This window comes from Cetorhinus maximus, chromosome 3 (genome assembly GCF_964194155.1).
Source record: "Cetorhinus maximus chromosome 3, sCetMax3.hap1.1, whole genome shotgun sequence".
Classification (NCBI taxonomy): domain Eukaryota; kingdom Metazoa; phylum Chordata; class Chondrichthyes; order Lamniformes; family Cetorhinidae; genus Cetorhinus; species Cetorhinus maximus.
Genome location: NC_135881.1, coordinates 170305302 through 170326305, shown reverse-complemented (window position 1 = coordinate 170326305; position 21004 = coordinate 170305302). Strand labels below are relative to the sequence as shown.

The window sequence follows — 21004 nt, the reverse complement described above, 5'->3', positions numbered from 1 at the left end:
CTAGAGAAATATAGACCCTCGTTCACTCCTCATAAGACAATCCTACTATCCCAGGGATCAGTGTGGTGAACCTTTGTTGCTCTCCCTCTATGGCAAGTATACCCTTCCTTAGGTAAGGAGACCAAAACTATACACAATATTCCAGGTGCGGTCTCACCATGGCTCACTACAATTGCAGCAAGACTTCCTTACTCCTGTTCTCAAATCCTCTTGCAATAAAAGCGAGCATACCATTTGCCTTCCTAACTGCTTGCTGCACCTACACATTAGCTTTCAGTGAATTATGAGCAAAGACACCCAGGTCCCTTTGGACATCAACAATTCCCAATCTCTCACCATTTAAGAAATACTCTGCACTGCCGTTCATCCTACCAAAGTGGATAACTTCACATTTTTCCACATGATATTCCATCAGCCATGTTCTTGCCCACTCTTCGCCTGTCTAAATCCCCTTGAGCCTCTTTGCACCCTCCTCACAACTTACATTCCCACCTAGTTTTGTGCCATCAGCAAACTTGGAAATATTACATTTGGTCCCCCAATCCAAATTATTGATATAGATTAAGAGTAGCTGGGGCCCAGCACTGATCCTTGCAGGACCCACTGGTACAAACCTGCCAACCTGAGAATGACCTGTTTATTCCTACTCTCTGTTTTCTGGCCGTTAAACAATTCTCAATCTAAGCCAATATATTACGCCCAATCTCATGTGCTCCAAATTTGATTACTAGCCTCCTGTGTGGGTCTTCTCCAAAATATACCACATCCACAGGTTCCCCCATATCTATTCTGCTAGTTGCATCCTCAAAAAATTCCAACAGGTTTTTCAAACATGATTTTACTTTCAAAAATCCATGTTGACTCTGCCCAATCCTTCCATTATTTTCTAAGTGTTCAGTTATCACATCTTTTATAATCGGGTTCAACATTTTCCCTACTACTGACGTCAGGCTAACAGGTCAGTAGCTCCCCATTATTTAAAGAGGAGAAAATCAGCCAATGATTCTGCTCATGATCTCTAGCCAACAATCCTTTTTGCATGTGACACTAGACACTACATTATAGAATATCGGTTGACAGCACGGAAGGAAAAACTTCCAGTAGTAGGGAAGGCGGTGTCATTGTACTATTGCCACCAGACTAGTAATCCAGATACCCAGGGTAATGATCTGGGGACCTGAGTTCGAATTCCACCATGGCAGATGGTGGAATCTGAATTCAATAAAAAATCTGGAATTAAAAGTTCTAATGATGATCATGAAACCATAGTCAATTGTCGTAAAAACCCATCTGGTTCACTAATGTCCTTTAGGGAATGAAATCTGCTGTCCTTATCTGGTCTGGCCTACACATGACTCCAGACCCGCAGCAACGTGGTTGTCTCTTAAATGCCCTCTGAAATGGCCTAGCAAGCCACTCAGTTCTCAAGGGCAATTAGGGATGGGCAATAAATGCTGGTCTAGCCAGCGATGCCCCCATCCCATGAACGAATAAGAAAAATGCTTCCCTCTCTTCAACACATTTAATTACCATATCAAATCTATTATTTTTCCTCAATAGCTAGAGAAAACAATTGCTTTACCTCTGCAAGAGCCACTCACCTAAAAAAACTGCTTGCTATTGGTAAATGGCAAATACTAGGAACATAGAAACTAGAACAGACCATTTAGCCCCTCCACCCTATTCTGCCATTCAATGAGGTCATAGCTGATCTGCAATCTTATCTGAGCTCTGGTCTTTTCCCATATCCCTTCATACAATTTGTTGACAAAAATTTACCAATCTTAGATGTAAAATTAACTGATCTAGCATCAACTGCTGATTGTGGAAAGGAGTTCCGAACTTCTACCACATCGATGTGCAGTGTTTCTTAAATTCACTCCTGAAAGATCGCTCCTTAATTTTTAGGCTATGTCTCCTAGTCCTAGACTTCCCAACCAACTAATGACACTAATCTTCAATGATAGGTCAGGTGTCTGGGAAAAGCAGAAAAACAGGCTCCCTTCCCTGTCTTGACTCATCAGATCACCAATCACAAATATGCAATTCTTTGCTGACAGTTAAGTAAAAAATGGCAAAATTTAAGAGATAAATCTGAACTTGGACTTCTCCCGTGTACTTTTTGGCAAATAAAACAAACCAACACTTTCTACTAAAAACATTCTTCTCCACATCTACTCTTCCCCGCCCCAAATTATGCATCCTTTCAAATTATTTGCTGTTATTAATGTGAAAAAATCCCAGCTGGACAGGTGTCATTCAAAATTCTGTGAAGAGATAAGTAACAGAAAGAAAATATACAGATGGTGATCATGAAACAGTTACTACTACTAAAAAGTAAACATGTGAATGACAGTGAATAAGGACACGAATGGCTCAGTTGTGATGCCCTCCAGCCTGCCAGGAATGGGCAGTTGCAGTGAGATGCAAGAAGGTACTCAGCACCTGCGTAACTGTATCCCAGATAAAATCAGTACCTTGATAAAAAGAACAAAGAGAACAAGAATATTGGCGAAGCAAAATATAAAGATATATTTTCAAACTATCACTCAAAGATTCACTATTTAAACGCCAAAACAGTATAGTTAATCGATTTTAGTGAGACTTCACTACAGTTTCTCCTGGTAATGTCCAGTGCTTAGGGACACAATATTAGCAAGCTCAGTCTCATTGAATGTGTTTGCACAAGCTTACTTAAACCAGACCATTAAGGCAGCCAATCATAATTTTCTATACTCATATTTTCTTTGGAATAATTAAATCAGGTCTACAGTCAAAGTAGACATGTTTCCTAAATTTGATGTCGGTTAGTAAAATAAAATGGAGGTTTTGTGACCAGTGTTCAATTTTAAGTTTTCTAAAGAGCTGACTTACCTTAATTCCAAAATTTTGCAGCTGTCGTGCAGCTGCTAAGCCTGCTGCGCCAGCGCCAATAACAATAACATTTTTCTGTAGAAAAGAAAAATATAATGCACTTCAATTCATAATCATCAATTAAAAAACACTTTATATGAATACCTAATAGATAAAAATTTAGTCAGGAAAACTGGATTGTTACACTTTCAGTATTAAGTTAACTGCTGAATCAATAACAGAACACTTTAGAAGTAACAAAAATTCAACATTACCATAATTTTGTTTCAATTTAGATAATTTTCAGAAAAAACACACCTAGGACACTGTGATAGACTAGCAAGAAAGCTAATTTTATTCCTTAGTTGAGAAAGACATTATGTAGATACCTCAAGAATTGTGAACTGACTGAACATGTTTTATCAGTATCCTGGTTCTTTATATTTAAAATCTGAAGAGATCGCCTTTTGAACAAGAAAGTAATAAAGTCTAAATCAGGATTACTGCGCATGTATGTGAATGCCTAGAGTGTGGCAAATAAGATTGGTGAGTTACAGGTGCAGATTGCCACGTGGAATTACAATGTTGTGGCTATAACAGAGACCTGGCTCAAAAAAGAGCAGGACTGGGTATTAAATACCCCTGGATACATGGTGTTCAGGGAAGATAGGAAAGGAAAAGAAGGGTGGTATTGATTAAGGATAGCTTTGCACTGCTGGAGAAAAAGAATGTCCCAGAGGGGTCAAGGACAGGATCTATTTGGCTAGAACTAAGGAACAGAAAATGTGCAATTACATTGTTCTGTGTAGTCTATAGGCCACCAAATAGTGGGAAGGATATAGAGAAACAGATTTTCAAGGGAATTACAGAGACGCACAAAAATTATGGAGTAGTTATAATCGGGGTCTTTAATTACCTGAATATAGATAGAAGATAGTGTAAAGGGCAGAGAGAGAGAGAGAGAGAGAGACAAGAAGTTCCTAGAGTGCATTCAGGAAAATTTTGTATGTAACTATATTTTCAGTCCAAAGAGAAGGGACGCACTGGTTCTTGGGAATTATGGAGGACAAATGGATCAAGTGTCAATAGCAGAACATTTAGGGGACATTGATCATTATATCATAAGGTTTAGAGTGGCTAGAGAAAAGGGAGAAGAACGACCTAGAGTGAATAATTAACTGGAGGAAAAGGCAACTTCAATGGACTAAGAACAGATCTGGGCTGAATAAACTGGAGTCAAAGGTTGGCAGGAAAAACAATAGCTGAACAATGGGCTACCTTCACAGAAGAGATAGTTCAGGCACTTTTATGTTTTATGCCTTTAAAGGAAAAGGAAGGGCAAACAAATCCAGAGCTCCCTAGATGACAAAAGGGATTAAGACAAAGAAGAAAAAACTGTGCTACCTGACATTTGTCATAAGAAAATACAATTGAGAGCCAGGCTGAATGTACAAGGTTCGGAGCAGAGGTGTAAAAGCAAACAAGAGAAGCAAAGAGGGAGTATGAAAAGAGACTGGCAGACCATAAGACATAGGAGCAGAAATTAGGCCAATCGGCCCATCGAGTCTGCTCCGCCGTTCAATCATGGCTGATAAATTTCTCAACCCCATTCTCCCGCCTTCTCCCCGTAACCTTTGATCCCCTTACCAATCAAGAACCTATCTATCTCGGTCTTAAATATACTCAATGACCTGGCCTCTACAGCCTTCTGTGGCAATGAATTACATAGATTCGCCATTCTCTGGCTAAAGAAGTTTCTCCTCATCTCTGTTCTAAAAGGTCTTCCCTTCACTCTGAGGCTGTGCCCTCGGGTCCTAGTCTCTCCTACTAATGGAAACATCTTCCCCACGTCAACTCTATCCAGGCCTTTCAGTATTCTGTAAGTTTCAATCAGATCCCTCCTCATCCTTCTAAACTCCATCGAGTATAGACCCAGAATCCTCAAACGTTCCTCATATGTTAAGCCTTTCATTCCTGGGATCGTTCTCGTGAACCTCCTCTGGACCCTCTCCAGGGCCAGCACATCCTTCGAGATACGGGGCCCAAAATTGCTCTCAATATTCTAAATGTGGTCTGACCAGAGCCTTATAAAGCCTCAGCAGTACATCCCTGCTTTTATATTCTAGTACTCTCAAAATAAATGCCAACATTGCATTTGCCTTCCTAACTACTGACTCAACCTGCAAGTTAACCTTAAGAGAATCCTGGATTAGGACTCCCAAGTCCCTTTGCACTCCAGATTTCTGAATTCTCTCCCCATTTAGAAAATAGTCTATGCTTCTATTCTTCCTACCAAAGTGCATGACCTCACACTTGCCCACGTTGTATTCCATCTGCCACTTCTTTGCCCATTCTCCTAACCTGTCTAAATCCTTCTGCAGCCTCCCTGCCTCCTCAATACTACCTGTCCCTCCACCTATCTTTGTATCATCTGCAAACTTAGCCAGGATGCCCTCAGTTCCTTCATCTAGATCATTAATGTATAAAGTGAAAAGTTGTGGTCCCAACACTGACCCCTGCGGAACTCCACTAGTCACTGGCCGCCATCCTGAGGAGGACCCCCTTATCCCCACTCTCTGCCTCCTGCCAGACAGCCAATCTTCTATCCATGCTAATACCTTGCCTCTAACAGCATGGGCTCTTATCTTACTGAACAGCCTCCTGTGTGGCAACATACCATGCGGGACTCTCGATCCTGCTTACAAAGAATGCTATCAATTCCCCTAATTATAGAATCCCCTACAACTACCACTTGTCTTTTTGCTACCCCCTCTTGAATGGCCTCCTGTGCCATGGTGCCATGGTCAGCTGGCTCATCCTCCCTACAGCCCTGTTCCTCATCCACACAGGGAGCAAGTACCTCGTACCTGTTGGACAAGGTCAAGAGCTGAGGCTCCTCTGTTCCTGAACACAGGATCCCTCTACCTGCCTCACTTGCAGTCACACCCTGCTGACCCTGACCACTGACCGAATTTGAGGTACTTAATCTACTGGGTGTGATCGCCTCCTGAAACAAAGCATCCAGGTAACTCTCCCCCTCCCGGATGTGCCGCAGCGTCCGGAGCTCGGACATAAAAGGGAATCCGAAAGTCTTCTATAGGCATATAAATAGTAAAAGGATTGTAAAAGGAGGAGTAGGGCCAATTAGGGGCCAAAAAAGGGGGACTTATGCCTGGAGGCAAAGGGCAGAGCTGAGGTATCAAATGAATGCTTTGCATCTGTCTTCACCAAGGATGATGCACTGTAACAATTCTGTGAACAGGAGGCTCCTAAGAAAGGTCAATTAAACAACAATCATGTTTTTATAGTAATGTAATATTTAGAAAATATTCTGCATTTCACATCCACCAGTTTGGACCACTAAGGGAGAAAACTAGCACATGCAAGACAAATAAGAGTGGCAGTAGGAATGAATTGCCAGTCAATAAGTAGCACCGAGGGAGGAGCTGACTTGCCAAAACACCACAGGATTCTCAGAGTTCTGATACGGATGTCAACAGTGATTTCACAGCAAGTAAAGGGAGCTCCAGGATTGAGTAAATCTTTTTTTAATTCATTCAAGAACATGGGCATCACTGGCAAGGCCAGTATTTATCGCCACCCAAATTGTCTTTGAGAAAGTGGTGGTCAGCCACCTTCTTGAACTACTGCAGTCCATATAAGTATATTCAGAATGCATGAAGGAGGGGGTTTCAGGATTTTGACCCAGTGACATTGAAGGAATGGCAACATATATCTATGTCAGGATGGTGTCGACGGGCAGGGAAACTTGCAGGTGCTGTTCCCATGCATCTCCTGTCCTTGTCCTAAGTTCTAGAGGTCGTGGGTTTTGAAGGCACTGTCAAAAGTGCACTGGCAAGTTGTTTCAGTGCATCTTGTAATTGGTAAATACTGCAGCCACTGTGTCCTGATGATGGAGTGAATGCTTAAGGTGATGGATATAGTGCCAGTCAAGCAAGCTGCTTGATCCTTAATTATGTCAAATTACTAGCGTGCTACTGGAATTGCACTCATCCAGGCATGTGGGGAGTATTCCATCACACTCCTGACTTGTGCCTTGCAGATATCAATGTATCAGCAAGTACACTGTCAAGGTCCAATAACAATCATCTTGTTGACTGGCAATTACATTGAATAGCAATTAGATTATTAAAACAGGTGATGGGCATTGGCACATCCATAAATGGGTACAGCTGTCACACTTCAAAGTGGGAAAAGGAATGGGGGGAGTTTGTCATTCAAGTGAGCTGCCTGAAGAATAAACCTGCTTGAGGTAAAAGACCAGCTTCATACTCATTCTTCCCCTATATACAATTATTGGAATTAACAGCGGAACGTCTGGGGTGAATTCGTTGCTGCAGAATTTCCAGCCTGTGAGATGGACAGTATTTATATGGCTTGTCCAGTGAAGTTTAAGGTCAATGGTAACTCCCAGGATGTTGATGGCAAGGATCCAGCAATGGTAGTCTGTTGAATGTCATGGGGAGATGGTTAGATTCTGTCTTGTTGGAGATGGTCATTGCTATGAAAGTTACTTTCCACTTATCATCCCAGGTTTAAATGTTGTCCACATCTTGCTGCATGCAGGTGTGGACTACTTCATTCAGAGGAGTTGTGAATGGTACTAAATGCTGTGTAATCATCAATAAACATCCCCCATTTCTAACCTGATGAAGGGAAGATCATTGAAACACCTGAAGATGGTTGGCCCTACACATTGCCTTTAGAAACTCCTGCAGCAATATCTTGGGACTAATATGATTGGTGCCTAACAACCACCTTCCTTTGTGCTAGGCATCACTCCAGCGAGTGGAGAGCTTTCCCCCACTGATTCCCAGTGACTTCAATTTTATGAGGGCTCCTTAATGTCATGCTACATTTATGTGACAGTAAGTAGTATATCACTTTAACAAAAGCAGTCTTCAATCCAAGAGCCTGGAGGTAAGGGAACACATCTGAGAATTTGGGGGCAGACAGCAGGAGAATTAGAAGTAGAGAGCATGGAGGCAAGAGTGAGGGAGTATCAGGGAGAGTGGTAAAAACACTTAAAGTGATGTTAGCACAAGGAAGGAGCTGATTGGTGAGTAGCTAGTGGTGTTTTTATTTGTCTAGATCAGGAACAAGCCTTTAACAAACTTTTTTATTTCTGCTAAGTTTAGATAATTGCCTAATTAATAGAGGCATAGCAGGGCACCTCAATCTTGTTGGATGCAAATCCTATGCCATGTGGGGACATCAGGATACTGTGTCCTGGAAAATCACATGACCAAGTGTCATCAGCTGGAGGAGGTCAGAGACACTGACTGAACAATGGCTTGAAGGGCAGGAAGCAAAGGTCAACATTCCTAGTTACAAATGTAGTTACTATTAAATGTAATTGCATTCAAACATGTTATACCAAAAATTGTAGGTGGAGCATTTATGGGGTTGGGGCGGGAGGGGAATTTGAAGGTGAGAACTGATGCAAATTCGCTTTCCACACCTTTGTCTGGCAGTGATAAAATGGTGTGTGGTGGGAATGAGGCAAGAAACAGGCAATTGTTACTGCAGATCTTGACGCTTTGGCAAAGGTAAACTACGATCAGCCTTGCATTAAAAAGGGATTTTGCACCTAATGAAGAATGACATTCACAAATTTATCTTGCTGAATTTATTTCTGGTGTGTAACAAAACTAAATCAATTGATTTAGAAATCAATTAAATTGAGAGGCAGCAGGGAAAGTATTATAGTAAAGTTCAGTTTTCTTAAATCAGAATTTGATGGAATGCTTGCAAATTGGTGCAACAAGAGTCTAGAAAGCAAAATTTTCTTAACATAAGCTGATATTCCTTTAAAATAGGGTTAAGGCCAGGGAATAATTAGACCAGTGTATACAGACATAATTCATCTCACTCTGAAGCCATGCATTGACCAAAATTTTTCTCTCAGCAGCTAAGAGCTTTCTTTGCTGTTCACCTCGTGTACTGTTGCGCACAGCTATTCGGAGATTGTCAACGCAGATTTCTACTGTTCTGGCATCTGTTTCAATGCAGTGCCCTCTACAGGGGATCTGAGGAATCTGAGCAGCGCAAGCAGCAACGAGGCTCTGTATACAATCTGGTTTTAACATCCTCACAGCTGCACAGTGCAAGCCAGGAAGTTTAAAAATACAAATTACATTTAAATCATTGTTCAGTTAGCAAGAAATATAAGGACATATAGGATTAAAAGAAATAAGAAAACAAAATATTAGTTTTAATCTTTTTAGAAATCTGCAATATTAATTGAAGGAACACACAGATGGGATTAAAAGAGATAAGAGAAAACAAATAATTTTAATCTTAGAAATCTGCAACATTAATTTTGAGGGAACAAGGCTCCACAGTTATAAAATTAAATTTTTCATGGCTAGAGGTTATTCAGCAGTAATAATTTAGTACACCATTAAAATCACTTGCTTCTGAATCCACTGGTCCCAAATGTTTCATCTGTCTTTCATGTGGAACTTGTGGATAAGAAGCACAAGCTCCTGCTGTGGTATGCCTAATGTCATAGTTCATATGTTTTAGAATATAAATTTGAATTCTAGGAATTAAACTTTTTTAATTGTAGAAAATGTGGGTATCTGGTTCAGAACCTGGTAAAATTAGCCCTGAGGTAAATGTAATTCAAACAATATTGGATTATATTACACTTGAGTTTGTGGCCATGTTGACTTAAGGTTTGACCAGGCATTTACTAAAACCCACTTTCACAGCCATGTTTCCTTTCTCTGTGACTGTCTCCGACTTAGCCCACGTGGATTTCAACTGAAATTCCATCCCTCTTGTGTCGAACCCACCCAGGATTACAGGTATCTCCAGGACATAAAACGTTTCTCGGACTGCTGTTCCCGTCGCATTCTGAGATCCACTCAGTGCCATGTGCCGCCATATGAACACACTCGACCTCTCCCTCCAGCAGCACCGCCACACCCTTTTTCAAAGCTGCGCGTGCCCCCAGTTTCATTTTATTCTTCGTCTCATCCGACGCCTCAACAAGAAACTTTTTTCTTTCTCTCAAGTGCTAAGGAACGCATGCTTCACCAATACCCTTCTAGGACCCTTCACCCCTGCCTGTCTCTCAGTCGCCACCCCATCTTCCAATCCCAGCCCCGGCCGTGTATTCACTATACCCCCTGACCTTCCCCTCTCCGACGCTGAACTTTCAGTGCTCAGCAAAGGACTTAGTTTCATACCCTTACGCCCTCATCTCAATGAATTTCAGGCTCGGCACGATGCTGAACTCTTCTTCCGCCGCCTTCATCTCTGTGCTCACTACTTTGGGCAGGAATCCTCTCCCCGTTCAACAGATCCTTTTACCCACCTCCAATATTCTCCCTCCACCTGGACCCCTCCCTCTGGATTCTTACCCTCTCTTGATCTTTTCATTGAGAACTGTCGGCGTGACATTAGTCGTCTCAATTTCTCTGCTCCTCACCCATTCAAATCTGTCTCTCTCTCAACTTACTGCACTCCGTTCTCTCAGGTCCAACCCCAACATTGTCATCAAACCCGCTGACAAGGGTGCTGCTGTTGTTGTCTGGCGCACCGATCTCTACCTCGCGGAGGCTGAGCGTCAACTCGCAGACACTTCCTCCTACCTCTCCCTGGACCATAACCCCACCACTGAACATCAAGCCATTGTTTCCAGGACTGTCACTGACCTCATCTCCTCTGGAGATCTTCCTCCCACAGCTTCCAACCTGATAGTTGCCCAACCTCGGACGGCCAGCTTCTATCTCCTACCCAAAATCCACAAACAGAACTGTCCCGGCAGACCGATCGTGTCAGCCTGTTCCTGCCCCACGGAACTCATTTCTCGTTATCTTGACTCCCTTCTCTCTCCCCTTGTCCAGTCCCTTCCCACCTACATCCGTGATTCCTCTGACACCTTACGTCACATCAACAATTTCCAGTTCCCTGGCCCCAACCACTTCCTCTTCACCATGGACGTCCAATCCCTCTACACCTCCATCCCCCACCAGAATGGTCTGAGGGCCCTTAGCTTCTTCCTTGAACAGAGGCCCCAACAATCCCCATCCACCACTACTCCCCTCCGTCTGGCTGAACTTGTTCTCACACTGAACAATTTCTCCTTTAACACCTCTCACTTCCTCCAAATAAAAGGTGTGACTATGGTTACTCGCATGGGCCCCAGCTATGCCTGTCTCTTTATGGGGTACGTGGAACATTCCTTGTTCCAGTCCTACTCCGGCCCCCTCCCACAACTCTTTCTCCGGTACATCGATGATTACTTCAGTGCTGCTTCATGCTCTCGTCGGGACCTGGAAAAATTTATTAATTTTGCTTCCAATCTCCACCCCTCCATCATTTTCACATGGTCCATCTCTGACACTTCCCTTCCCTTCCTTGACCTCTCTGTCTCAATTTCTGGTGATAGACTGTCCACCAATATCCATTACAAGCCTACCGACTCCCACAGCTACCTCGACTACAGCTCCTCAAACCCCGCTTCCTGTAAGGACTCCATCCCATTCTCTCAGTTCCTTCGCCTCCGTCGCATCTGTTCTGATGACGCTACCTTCAAAAACAGTTCCTCTGACATGTCCTCCTTCTTCCTTAACCGAGGTTTTCCACCAACGGTCGTTGACAGGGCCCTCAACCGTGTCTGGCCCATCCCCCGCGCATCCACCCTCACGCCTTCTCCTCCCTCCCAGAAACATGATAGGGTCCCCCTTGTCCTCACTTATCACCCCTCCAGCCTCCGCATTCAAAGGGTCAGCCTCCGCCATTTCCGCCAACTCCAGCTTGATGCCACCACCAAACACATCTTCCCTTCACACCCCCTGGCAGCATTCCGTAGGGATTGTTCCCTCCAGGACACCCTGGTCCACTCCTCCATCACCCCCTACTCCTCAACCCCCACCTATGGCACCTCCCCATGCCCACGCAAAAGATGCAACACCTGCTCCTTCACTTCCTCTCTCCTCACCGTCCAAGGGCCCAAACACTCCTTTCAAGTGAAGCAGCATTTCACTTGCATTTCCCCTAACTTAGTCTACTGCATTTGTTGCTCCCAATGCGGTCTCCTCTACATTGGAGAGACCAGATGTAAACTGGGCGACCGCTTTGCAGAACACCTTCGGTCTGTCCGCAAGAAAGACCCAAACCTCCCTGCCGCTTGCCATTTTAACACTCCACCCTGCTCTCTTGCCCACATGTCTGTCCTTGGCTTGCTACATTGTTCCAGTGAAGCCCAACGCAAACTGGAGGAACAGCACCTCATCTTCCGACTAGGCACTTTACAGCCTTCCGGACTGAATATTGAATTCAACAACTTTAGATCTTGAACTCCCTCCTCCATCCCCACCCCATTTCCGTTTCTTCCCCCTCTCTTTTGTTTTTTCCAATTTATATAGATTTTTCTTTTCCCACCTATTTCCATTATTTTTAAATCTATACCTTTAATGCCCTGTCAGTCTTTCCACCCCATCCCCACTAGAGCTGTACCTTGAGTGTCCTGCCATCCATTATTAGTAAGCACATTCATTTAGATAATAACACCTCTTTGTTCCTTTATCTGTGACATCTTTTGATTATCTGCTCCTATCACTGCTTGCTTGTCCCTACAACCCCACCCCACCCCCCCCCACCACCTTAAACCAGCTTCTATTTCACCCCTCTCCTAATATCATTCAGTTCTGTTGAAGGGTCATGAGGACTCGAAACGTCAACTCTTTTCTTCTCCGCCGATGCTGCCAGACCTGCTGAGTTTTTTCCAGGTAATTCTGTTTTTGTTTTGGATTTCCAGCATCTGCAGTAGTTTTTTGTTTTTGACTTAAGGTTAGATCATTAACAGAAAGTGGTCTTACTTAGCTAAAGAGTTGGAGGCATAGCGTCTGCAGTTATTTCAGAAAAGGATAAGTTATTTCCTGGAATTATGGCAAGATTTGGAATTAAAAGTCAGTTAATTTATAGGCGCTGTGTCACACTGTCATGGAGATGGGTTGGGCTTAGTGAAATTCTTTGTTTTGAATTACCTCTGAATTTAGGGCAAAGCCAGCAGGCAAAACTGGTTGAGAGAAGCAGCTAAGAGACTGAGCTTTGGGCCTTCTGTAGCTTGTAGTTTCTTGGAAGTGAAGAGATAAAGCCAGACCTACACCTGAAGTACAGTAAATGCTAGATCTATCATCCATGATGCAGCCTGCAAGTGGGAACTGGTATTCAGTGGAAGACCAATTTGGAAAGGGGAGAAACGACTGGAAGATTTCTTTAGCTAGAAGTTAAAGGAAGAAATCTACAGTAAAAGGCAGCTAACCTTGTTGCTGTTGGAGTTCTGGAAATAATTAGCTTCTTTGCAGATTGAAAGCAGAGCAGTGGGCTATAATAAACCTGTTTTAAGCCACTACAGGAGTTGCAGGGAGACCCATGCTGGAGCTGAGGTTGATAAAGAAACCAGAGGGTCACTTTGCTAAAAGCTGTTGGAAGGGCTCACAGGAAATTTTGTACTTTGGCAAATAGGTGGAACACTAAAGTGAAATCTGGAGAGCTGAGATGTACCTTTTTGAGTTGGTCCCAGGAATAAAGTGAATGAACCTTAAAGATTTTGTAAATAAGGGAGCTCTTGGGCCAGGGTGGAGGGGAAGAGAGGGATGGGGCAGAGAATGAAACTTTATAGCTTAGAAAGACTTGAGCTAAATTATTTTACATTGATAAAGTTTACTTTGTTTATTTTATATCTACAATTAAGTTTATTTTGATTTAAAATCATGGAATCCTGTGGCTTACTTCTATTGATTCAAACTAAGTAATCCAAATTGTCTTTAAATGTCAACAGTCCCTAACAGGATCATAACTGATTTCCAAAATTCACTAGATTCTGGAAGGTTCCATCAGGTTGGAAAGTAGCAAATATAACCCTTCTATTCAGGAGGGAGGGAGGGAGGCAGAAAACAGGAAACTATAGGCCCGTTAGCTTGATGTCTGTCATAGGGTAGTTATTAGAATCGACCATTAAGGAGCTTATAGCTGGGAACTTAGAGCTCCAGGCAATCGGGAAGAATCAGCATGGTTTTGTGAAAGGAAAATCACATTTAATCAATTTATTGGAGGTTTTTGAAGGAGTAACATGCACTGTGGATAAAGGGGAGCCTGTAGACATACTGTACTTGGATTTCCAGAAGGCATTTGATAAAGTGCCACATCAAAGATTATTATGGAAAATAAAAGCGCATGGTGTAGGGAGTAACATGAGCATGCATAGAAGATATGCTGCCTGGCAGAAAGCAGAGATAAATGGGTCTTTTTTCTGATTGGCAGGATGTGATGAATGGAGTCCCACAGGGGCCTCAACTTTTTACAATTTACTTCAATGATTTAGATGAGGAGAGTGAAGACATGGTAGCTAAATTTTCAGATGACACAAATAGGTAGGAGAGTATGTTGTGAAGAAGACGAGGTTGCAGATGGATATAGGTTGAAAGTACACAAATCTGGCAAATGGAGTTTAATGTGGGAAAATGTGAAGTTCTTCACTTTGGCAGGAAGAACAAAAAAGCAGAGTATTACTTAAATGGAAAATGGCTGCATAATTCTGCAGTGCAGAAGGATCTAGGTGTTCTTGTACAAGAGTCACAAAGTTAGTATGCAGGTACAGCAAGTAATTAAGAAGGTTAATGGAATGCTATCCCTTATTACGAGAGGAATTGAAGATAAAAGTAAAGATGTTATGCTTCAGTTTTATATAGGGCTTTGGTGAGACTGCACCTCGTACTGTGCAGTTTTGGTGTCCTTATTAAAGGATGTAAATGCATTGGTGGTTCAAAGGAGGTTTACTAGATTGATAACTGGAATGAGTGGGTTGTCTTATGAGGGAAGGTTGGACAGACTTGGCTTGTTTCCACTGGAGTTTAGAAGTGAAGGGTGATTTCATTGAAGTATACAAGATCCTGAATGGCCTTGGCAAGGTAGACGTTGAAAGGATGTTTCCTCCTGTGGGACAGTGCAGAACTAGAAGGCCCTCTCTTAAAATTAGGGGTCACTCTTTTAGGACAGATGAGAATTTTTTTCTCAGATGGCTGTGACTTTAGAACTCCCTGCCTCAGAAGGTGGTGGAGGTGGGGTCATTGAATATTTTTAAGGCAGAGGTAGATTGATTTCCTTGCCTAACAAGAATCTAAGGTTATCAGGGTTGGATGAGAATGTGAAAATTGAACCACATGATCCTATTGTATGGCGGAGCAGGTTCGAGGGGCCAAACGGTCCACTGCTGTTCCTATTTCTTGTGTTTTATAACAATGCCATTAGTGATTTCAATCCTGATCCTGTCAGTGCGGATTACAACCGGGTACCCTTTGGAGGAGTGGGGTATTTTCAACCACAACTTTCAGATCTCCATGCTTAACTGCATATGTGTGGACACCAGAAGTTGCTGTTAAGATTTACCTTGTAATAATGGTGAGTGCTGATATAACAACAGCATGGATTATGAAAAAACTTGGGCCATTGTGTTCTTATTTCTATATTATGAATTCCTAATGTCCATATTTGTAATTAATACCATCATTGTAAACTGGTCATTCTGCAACTGCACCCTCAATGCTGGCAATGTTTACACAGACAATACCCATTACAAATGCAGACACAGGAATTTCTAATGGCAAAAGATAATAGGAAGACACATTTAAACACAATTATTAAGGGGCCAGAATCTAGTGAAAGTAAATAGGGCAAACGGTGTGCCACTAAACCCAGAAGTTGCTTTCTGACATGCACCACTCTGCCATAAGCTCCTTGAAAACGGCAACTTGCTTTCTGGCTGTTCATTCAAATGTATTCGGCGTTGTATGTTCATCCAGGAACTTCACAAAATAGGAGAAGTAGGCTATTCAGGCCCTCAAGCCTGCTCTGCATTCATCAGGATCATGGCTGACCTGTTTGTGTTTTGGATTTCACATGCCCATCTACCTCCAATAACCTTTGCTTCCCTTGCCTAACAAGAATCTATCTAACTCTGCCTTAAAATATTCAATGACCTCACCTCCACCATCTTCTGAGACAGTGTTCCAAAGTCTCTCAACCCTTGGAAAAAAATTCTCATCCCTATCTTAAAAGGGCAATCCATAATTTCAAAACAGTGCCCCCTAGTTCTGGACTCACCCACAAGAGGAAATATCCTTTCCACATCCACCTTGTCAATGCCATTCAGGATCTTATTTACTTCAATCAAATCACCCCTCTCCTCTAAACTCCAGAGGATACAAGCCCTTTCTGTCTAACCTTTACTCATATTTGTCAACCCACTTATTCTAGGTATCAATCTAGCAAACCCCCTCTGAACCACCTCCAACGCATTTACATCCTTTCTTAAATAAGGAGACCAAAACTGCACACAACATTCAACATGTAACCTCACCAATACCCTGTATAACTGAAGCATAACATCTTCCTTTTTGTTAAATGCCTTTTGTAATAAAGGATAGCTTCCATGAGCCACCTTAATTACTAGCTACACCTGCATACTAACATTTTGTGACTCATGCACTAGAACACCTAAATCCCTCTGAATTCTGTAGCTGTTCTCTAAGTAATAAACTTTTTTTTTAATTCTTCCTGCCATGTGAACAACTTCACATTTTCCTACATTATACTCCATCTGCCAGATTTTTGCCCACTCACTCAACCTATCTATATCCACCTGCAGCCTCATGTCCTCTTCATAATATACTTTATACTTTCCTACCTATCTTTGTTGTCTGCAAATTTAGCTACCATACCTTCACTCCCCTCAACTAAGTCATCAATGTAAATTGTAAAAATTTGAAGCCCTGGCATAGACCCCTGTGGGACTCCTTGTCACATCCTGCCAATTAGACAAAACCCACTTATGCATACTGTTTTCTGCCAGCCAGCCAATCTTCTATCCATGCTAATATGTTACCCCTTACACCATGAGCTTTTATTTTCCACAGTAACCTTTGATGTGGCACCTTATCAAATGCCTTCTGGAAATCCAAGTACAGTACATCTACAGGCTCCCCTTTATCCACAGTGCATGTTACTCCTTCAAAGAGTTCCAATAAATTGGTTAAACATGATTTCCCTTTCATAAAACCATGCTGACTCTTCCCAATTACCTTGTGTTTATCAAAGTGCCCAGCTATTATAATCTCAATGATCAATTTTAACACCTTCCCCCCTGACAACAAACATCAAGCTAATTGGCCTATGGTTCTGTTTTCTGCCTCCCTCCCTTGAATAGAGGGGTCATATTTTCTACTTTCCAGTCTGATGATACCTTTCTAGAATCTAGTGAATTTTGGAAAACTAACACCAATGCAGCAGCCACCTCTTGAAGACCCTAGGATGAAGTCCATCTGGCCCCCAAATAATGAAAGGGAGATAGAAGAACAAATATGTAGGCAGCTTTCTGCTTGTAAGAACAAGAGGACAATAATAGTAGGAGACTTCAACTATCCTAATATCAACTGGGATTCAAACAATATAAGGGGCATTGAGGGAGAGAAATTCATGCAGTGCCCAGGAAAATGTTTTCAACCAATTAGTGACAAACCCAACGAGAGGCGATGCAATTCTAGACCTAGTCTTGGGGAACAAAGAAGGGAAAGTGGGTGAAGTGACAGTTGGTGACCATATTGGGGACAGTGATCACAATTCAGTTAGATTTAGCATTACCATGGAAAAGGATGGAGATAAGGCAGGAGTAAAAGTCTTGAACTGGGGGAAGGCAAATTTTGCAGAAATGAGAAGGGACTTGACTGAGGTTGACTAGACAGCAACGCTGGAGGATAAAACAGTGGAAAACCAGTAGGAAGCACTAAAGCGAGATCCTAATTCTACAAAGTAGACATGTCCCCTACAAAAATGTGGTACTGCCAAATCTAGACCCCCTTGGTTGTCTAGAGGGATACAGGGGAAGATCAAACAGAAAAAGAAAACATACGATAGGCACAAAGAACTAAGCACTGCAGATAGCCTAGATGAATATAGGAAGTGCAGGGATGAAGGAAATCAAAGAGGGCATGAAAAAAGATTAGCAAGTAAAGTTAAAGATAACCCAAAGATGTTTTACCAATACATTAATGCTAAAAGGTTAGTGAAGGGAAAAGTGGGACCTATCAGAGATTAAGATGGAAACTTGTATGTAGATGCAGAGGCTGTGGGAAGGGTTTTGAATGAATATTTTGTCTGTGTTTACAAAGGAAAGGGAGGATGTAGATATAGTAGTCCAGGAGGAACAGTGATATTGGACAGGATAGTCATAAAGAGAGAGGAAGTACTTGAAGGGTTGAATTCCTTAAGTTGATAAGTCACCAGGGCCAGGTGGATTGTTTGAGGTTGCTGAAGGAAGTCAGGGAGGAGATAGCAGATGCTCTGAGGAGGATTTTCCAATCTTCACTAGATACAGGGAGGTACTGGAGAAATGCAAACGTAGTTCCGTTGTTTAAAAAGTGATCAAAAGAAATGCCAAACAATTATAGGCCAGTTAGTCTTACATTGGTGGTGAGCAAATTAGCAGAATCAATCCTGAGAGATAGGATTAACTGTCATGTGGAAAGGCATGGACTAGTCAGGGATGATCAGCATGTATTTGTTAAAGGAAGGTCTTGCCTCACAAATTTGATGAATTCTGAGGAAGTGACAAGAAGGGTTGATGAAGGTAGTGCAGTGGATGTTGTGTACATGGATTTCAGTAAGGCATTTGACAAGGTCCCACATGGCAGATTGGTCAGGAAAGTAAAAGCCCATGGGATTCAGGGTAATGTGGCAAACTGGATAAAAGGTTGGCTTTGTAACAGGAAACAAAGGGTAATGGTCAATGGATGCCCTTGCAAATGCAAAGTTGTCTCAAGTGGTGTTCCACAGGGCTCGGTGTTGGGCCCCTTGCTGTTTGTGTTACATATTAACGATTTGGACGTGAACGTGGGGGGCACGATTGGGAAATTTGCAGATGAGACAAAGATTGGCCAAGTAGTGGATAGTGTAGAGGATGGACATAATCTCAAACGATATAGATGGGTTGGTGGAGTGGGTGGTAAAGTTGAAGATGGATTTTAACAGGGAAGTGTGAAGTCATACATTTAGGGAGGTCAAACAGTTACAGGGATTACCCAATAAATGGGAATATACTAAGAGGGGTAGATGAAGTGAGAGATCTTGGCGTACAAGTACACAGGTCCCTGAAGGCAGTAGTTCAAGTAGACAACGTTATAAAGAAGGCATATGGAATGCTCTCCTTCATTGGCAGAGGTATAGAATATAAAAGTAAGGATATAATGTTGGAATTGTATAAAACACTGGTGAGGCCACAACTGGAGTATTGTGTGCAGTTCCAGTCACCACATTACAGGAAGGATGTAATAGCTCTGGAGTGTGCAGAGGAGGTTTACAAAAATGTTGCCAGGGTTAGAAAAGTGTAGCTATGAGGAGAGATTGGATAGGTTGGGATTATTTTCCTTAGAACAAAGAAGGCTGAGAGGTGCCTTGATTGAGGTGTACAAAATTGAGGAGAATAGATAGTGGACAGGATAAAATTGTTTCCCTTGGTGGAGAATTCTAGAACCAAGGGACATAGATTCAAGATAAGTGGCAGAAGGTGTAGGGGGGACATGAAGAACTTTTTTTACGCAGAGGGTAGTGAGTGTCAGGAATTCGCTGCCCAAGTTGGTGGTTGAGGCAGAAACTCTTTAAAATTACCTGCATTTGCACCTTAAGTGCTGTAAGATGCAGGGCTATGGGCCGGGTGCAGGAAGGTGGGATGAGAAAGAGCACCTAGGTGTCCTCAAGCTGGCGTGGACAAGATGGGCTGAATGGCCTCCTCCTGTGCTGTAACTTTTCTATGGTTCTATGGACCCTGAGACTTGTCAGCCCACAGCTCCATCAGTTTCCATCCTAGTGATTGTAATTTCACCAAGTTCCCCTCTTCATTCCACCTCCTGATTTCCAGCTATTACTGAAATATTTTTTGTATCCTCTGTAGTGAAGACAGCAACAAAATATTTGTTCATTTCATCTGCCATTTCCTTATTATCTACTATTAACTTCCCATTGTCACTCTCTTGGGGACCAACACTCACTACTTTTTTTAAATACCTGTAGAAACTCTTGCTATCTGTTTTTACATTTCTAGCTAGCTTCCTCTCATACACACATACTCTTTCTTTCTCTGGATTAACCTTTTTGTCATTCTCTGCCACTGTTTATATTCTGACCAATCATCTGACCTGCCACTCATCTTTGTGTAGTTATATGCTTTTTCCTTAAGTTTGATGCCTTCCCTAACTTTAGTTCACCACAGGTGGTGGGTCCTCCTCTTAGAATTTTTTCTTCATATTAGGAATTTACTTATTCTGAGCATTCTGAAATATCTCCTTAAATGTCTGCCACTGCTTTTCTTTTGATCTATCCTCTAGCCTGGTAACCCAGTTCACTTCAGCTAGCTCAGCTTTCATGCCCACATTGTTGCCCTTATTTAAGTTTAAAATACTAGCCTTGGACCTACTCTTTTCCCTTTTGAACTGGATGCGAATTTCAATTATATTGTGGTCACTGCTACCTGGGGTGCCTTCATTCTGAGGTCACTAATTAGTCCTGTCTCATTACACAATACCAAGTGCAATATAACCTGTTCTCCAGTTGGTTCCAGAACTTGCTGATCTCTTTATTTAAAAAAACTCACAAGCATTCTGAACTCATCCAGGCTGATATTGCCAGTCTGATTTTTTTTTCACGTTCATATGTAGATGAAAATCACCCATGATTATTGCTGTTCTTTTAGCACAAACACCCAATATTCATCCTTGTATACTTTGTCCTACATTGTGCTTACTGTTAGGGGGCCTGCAGACCACTCCCACTAGTGACTTTTCTCTACTAATCCTCATCTCCACCCAAACTGATTCTACATCCTCATCTCCTGAACCAGTCATAACTATTGCACCAATGCTGTCCTTGATTAACAGTGCTACCCCTCCATCTTTACCAAGCTTCCTTGAGTTCTTCTTGAATATCATGTACCCCTCAATATTCAGGACCCAATCCTTGTCATACTGCAGCTATGTCTCTGCAATGGCTATCAGATCATATTTCTTTACTTCAATGGGTGCTATCAATTAATTTACTTTTATGAATGCTATGCACATTCAGATAC

The 21004-nt window shown here is 42.3% G+C and overlaps 1 protein-coding gene across 6 annotated transcripts in view; it reads right to left on the bottom strand.

Annotated features, from left to right (window-relative positions):
• kdm1b (lysine demethylase 1B) overlaps positions 1-21004 on the bottom strand; it is a 192162-nt gene that overhangs the window by 85261 nt on the left and 85897 nt on the right. For all 6 annotated transcript variants that reach the window (XM_078539274.1, XM_078539277.1, XM_078539278.1 and 3 more), the window contains one exon: positions 2875-2949. In XM_078539274.1, coding sequence (XP_078395400.1) covers positions 2875-2949 — 75 coding nt within the window. The remainder of the gene's footprint in view (positions 1-2874; positions 2950-21004) is intronic.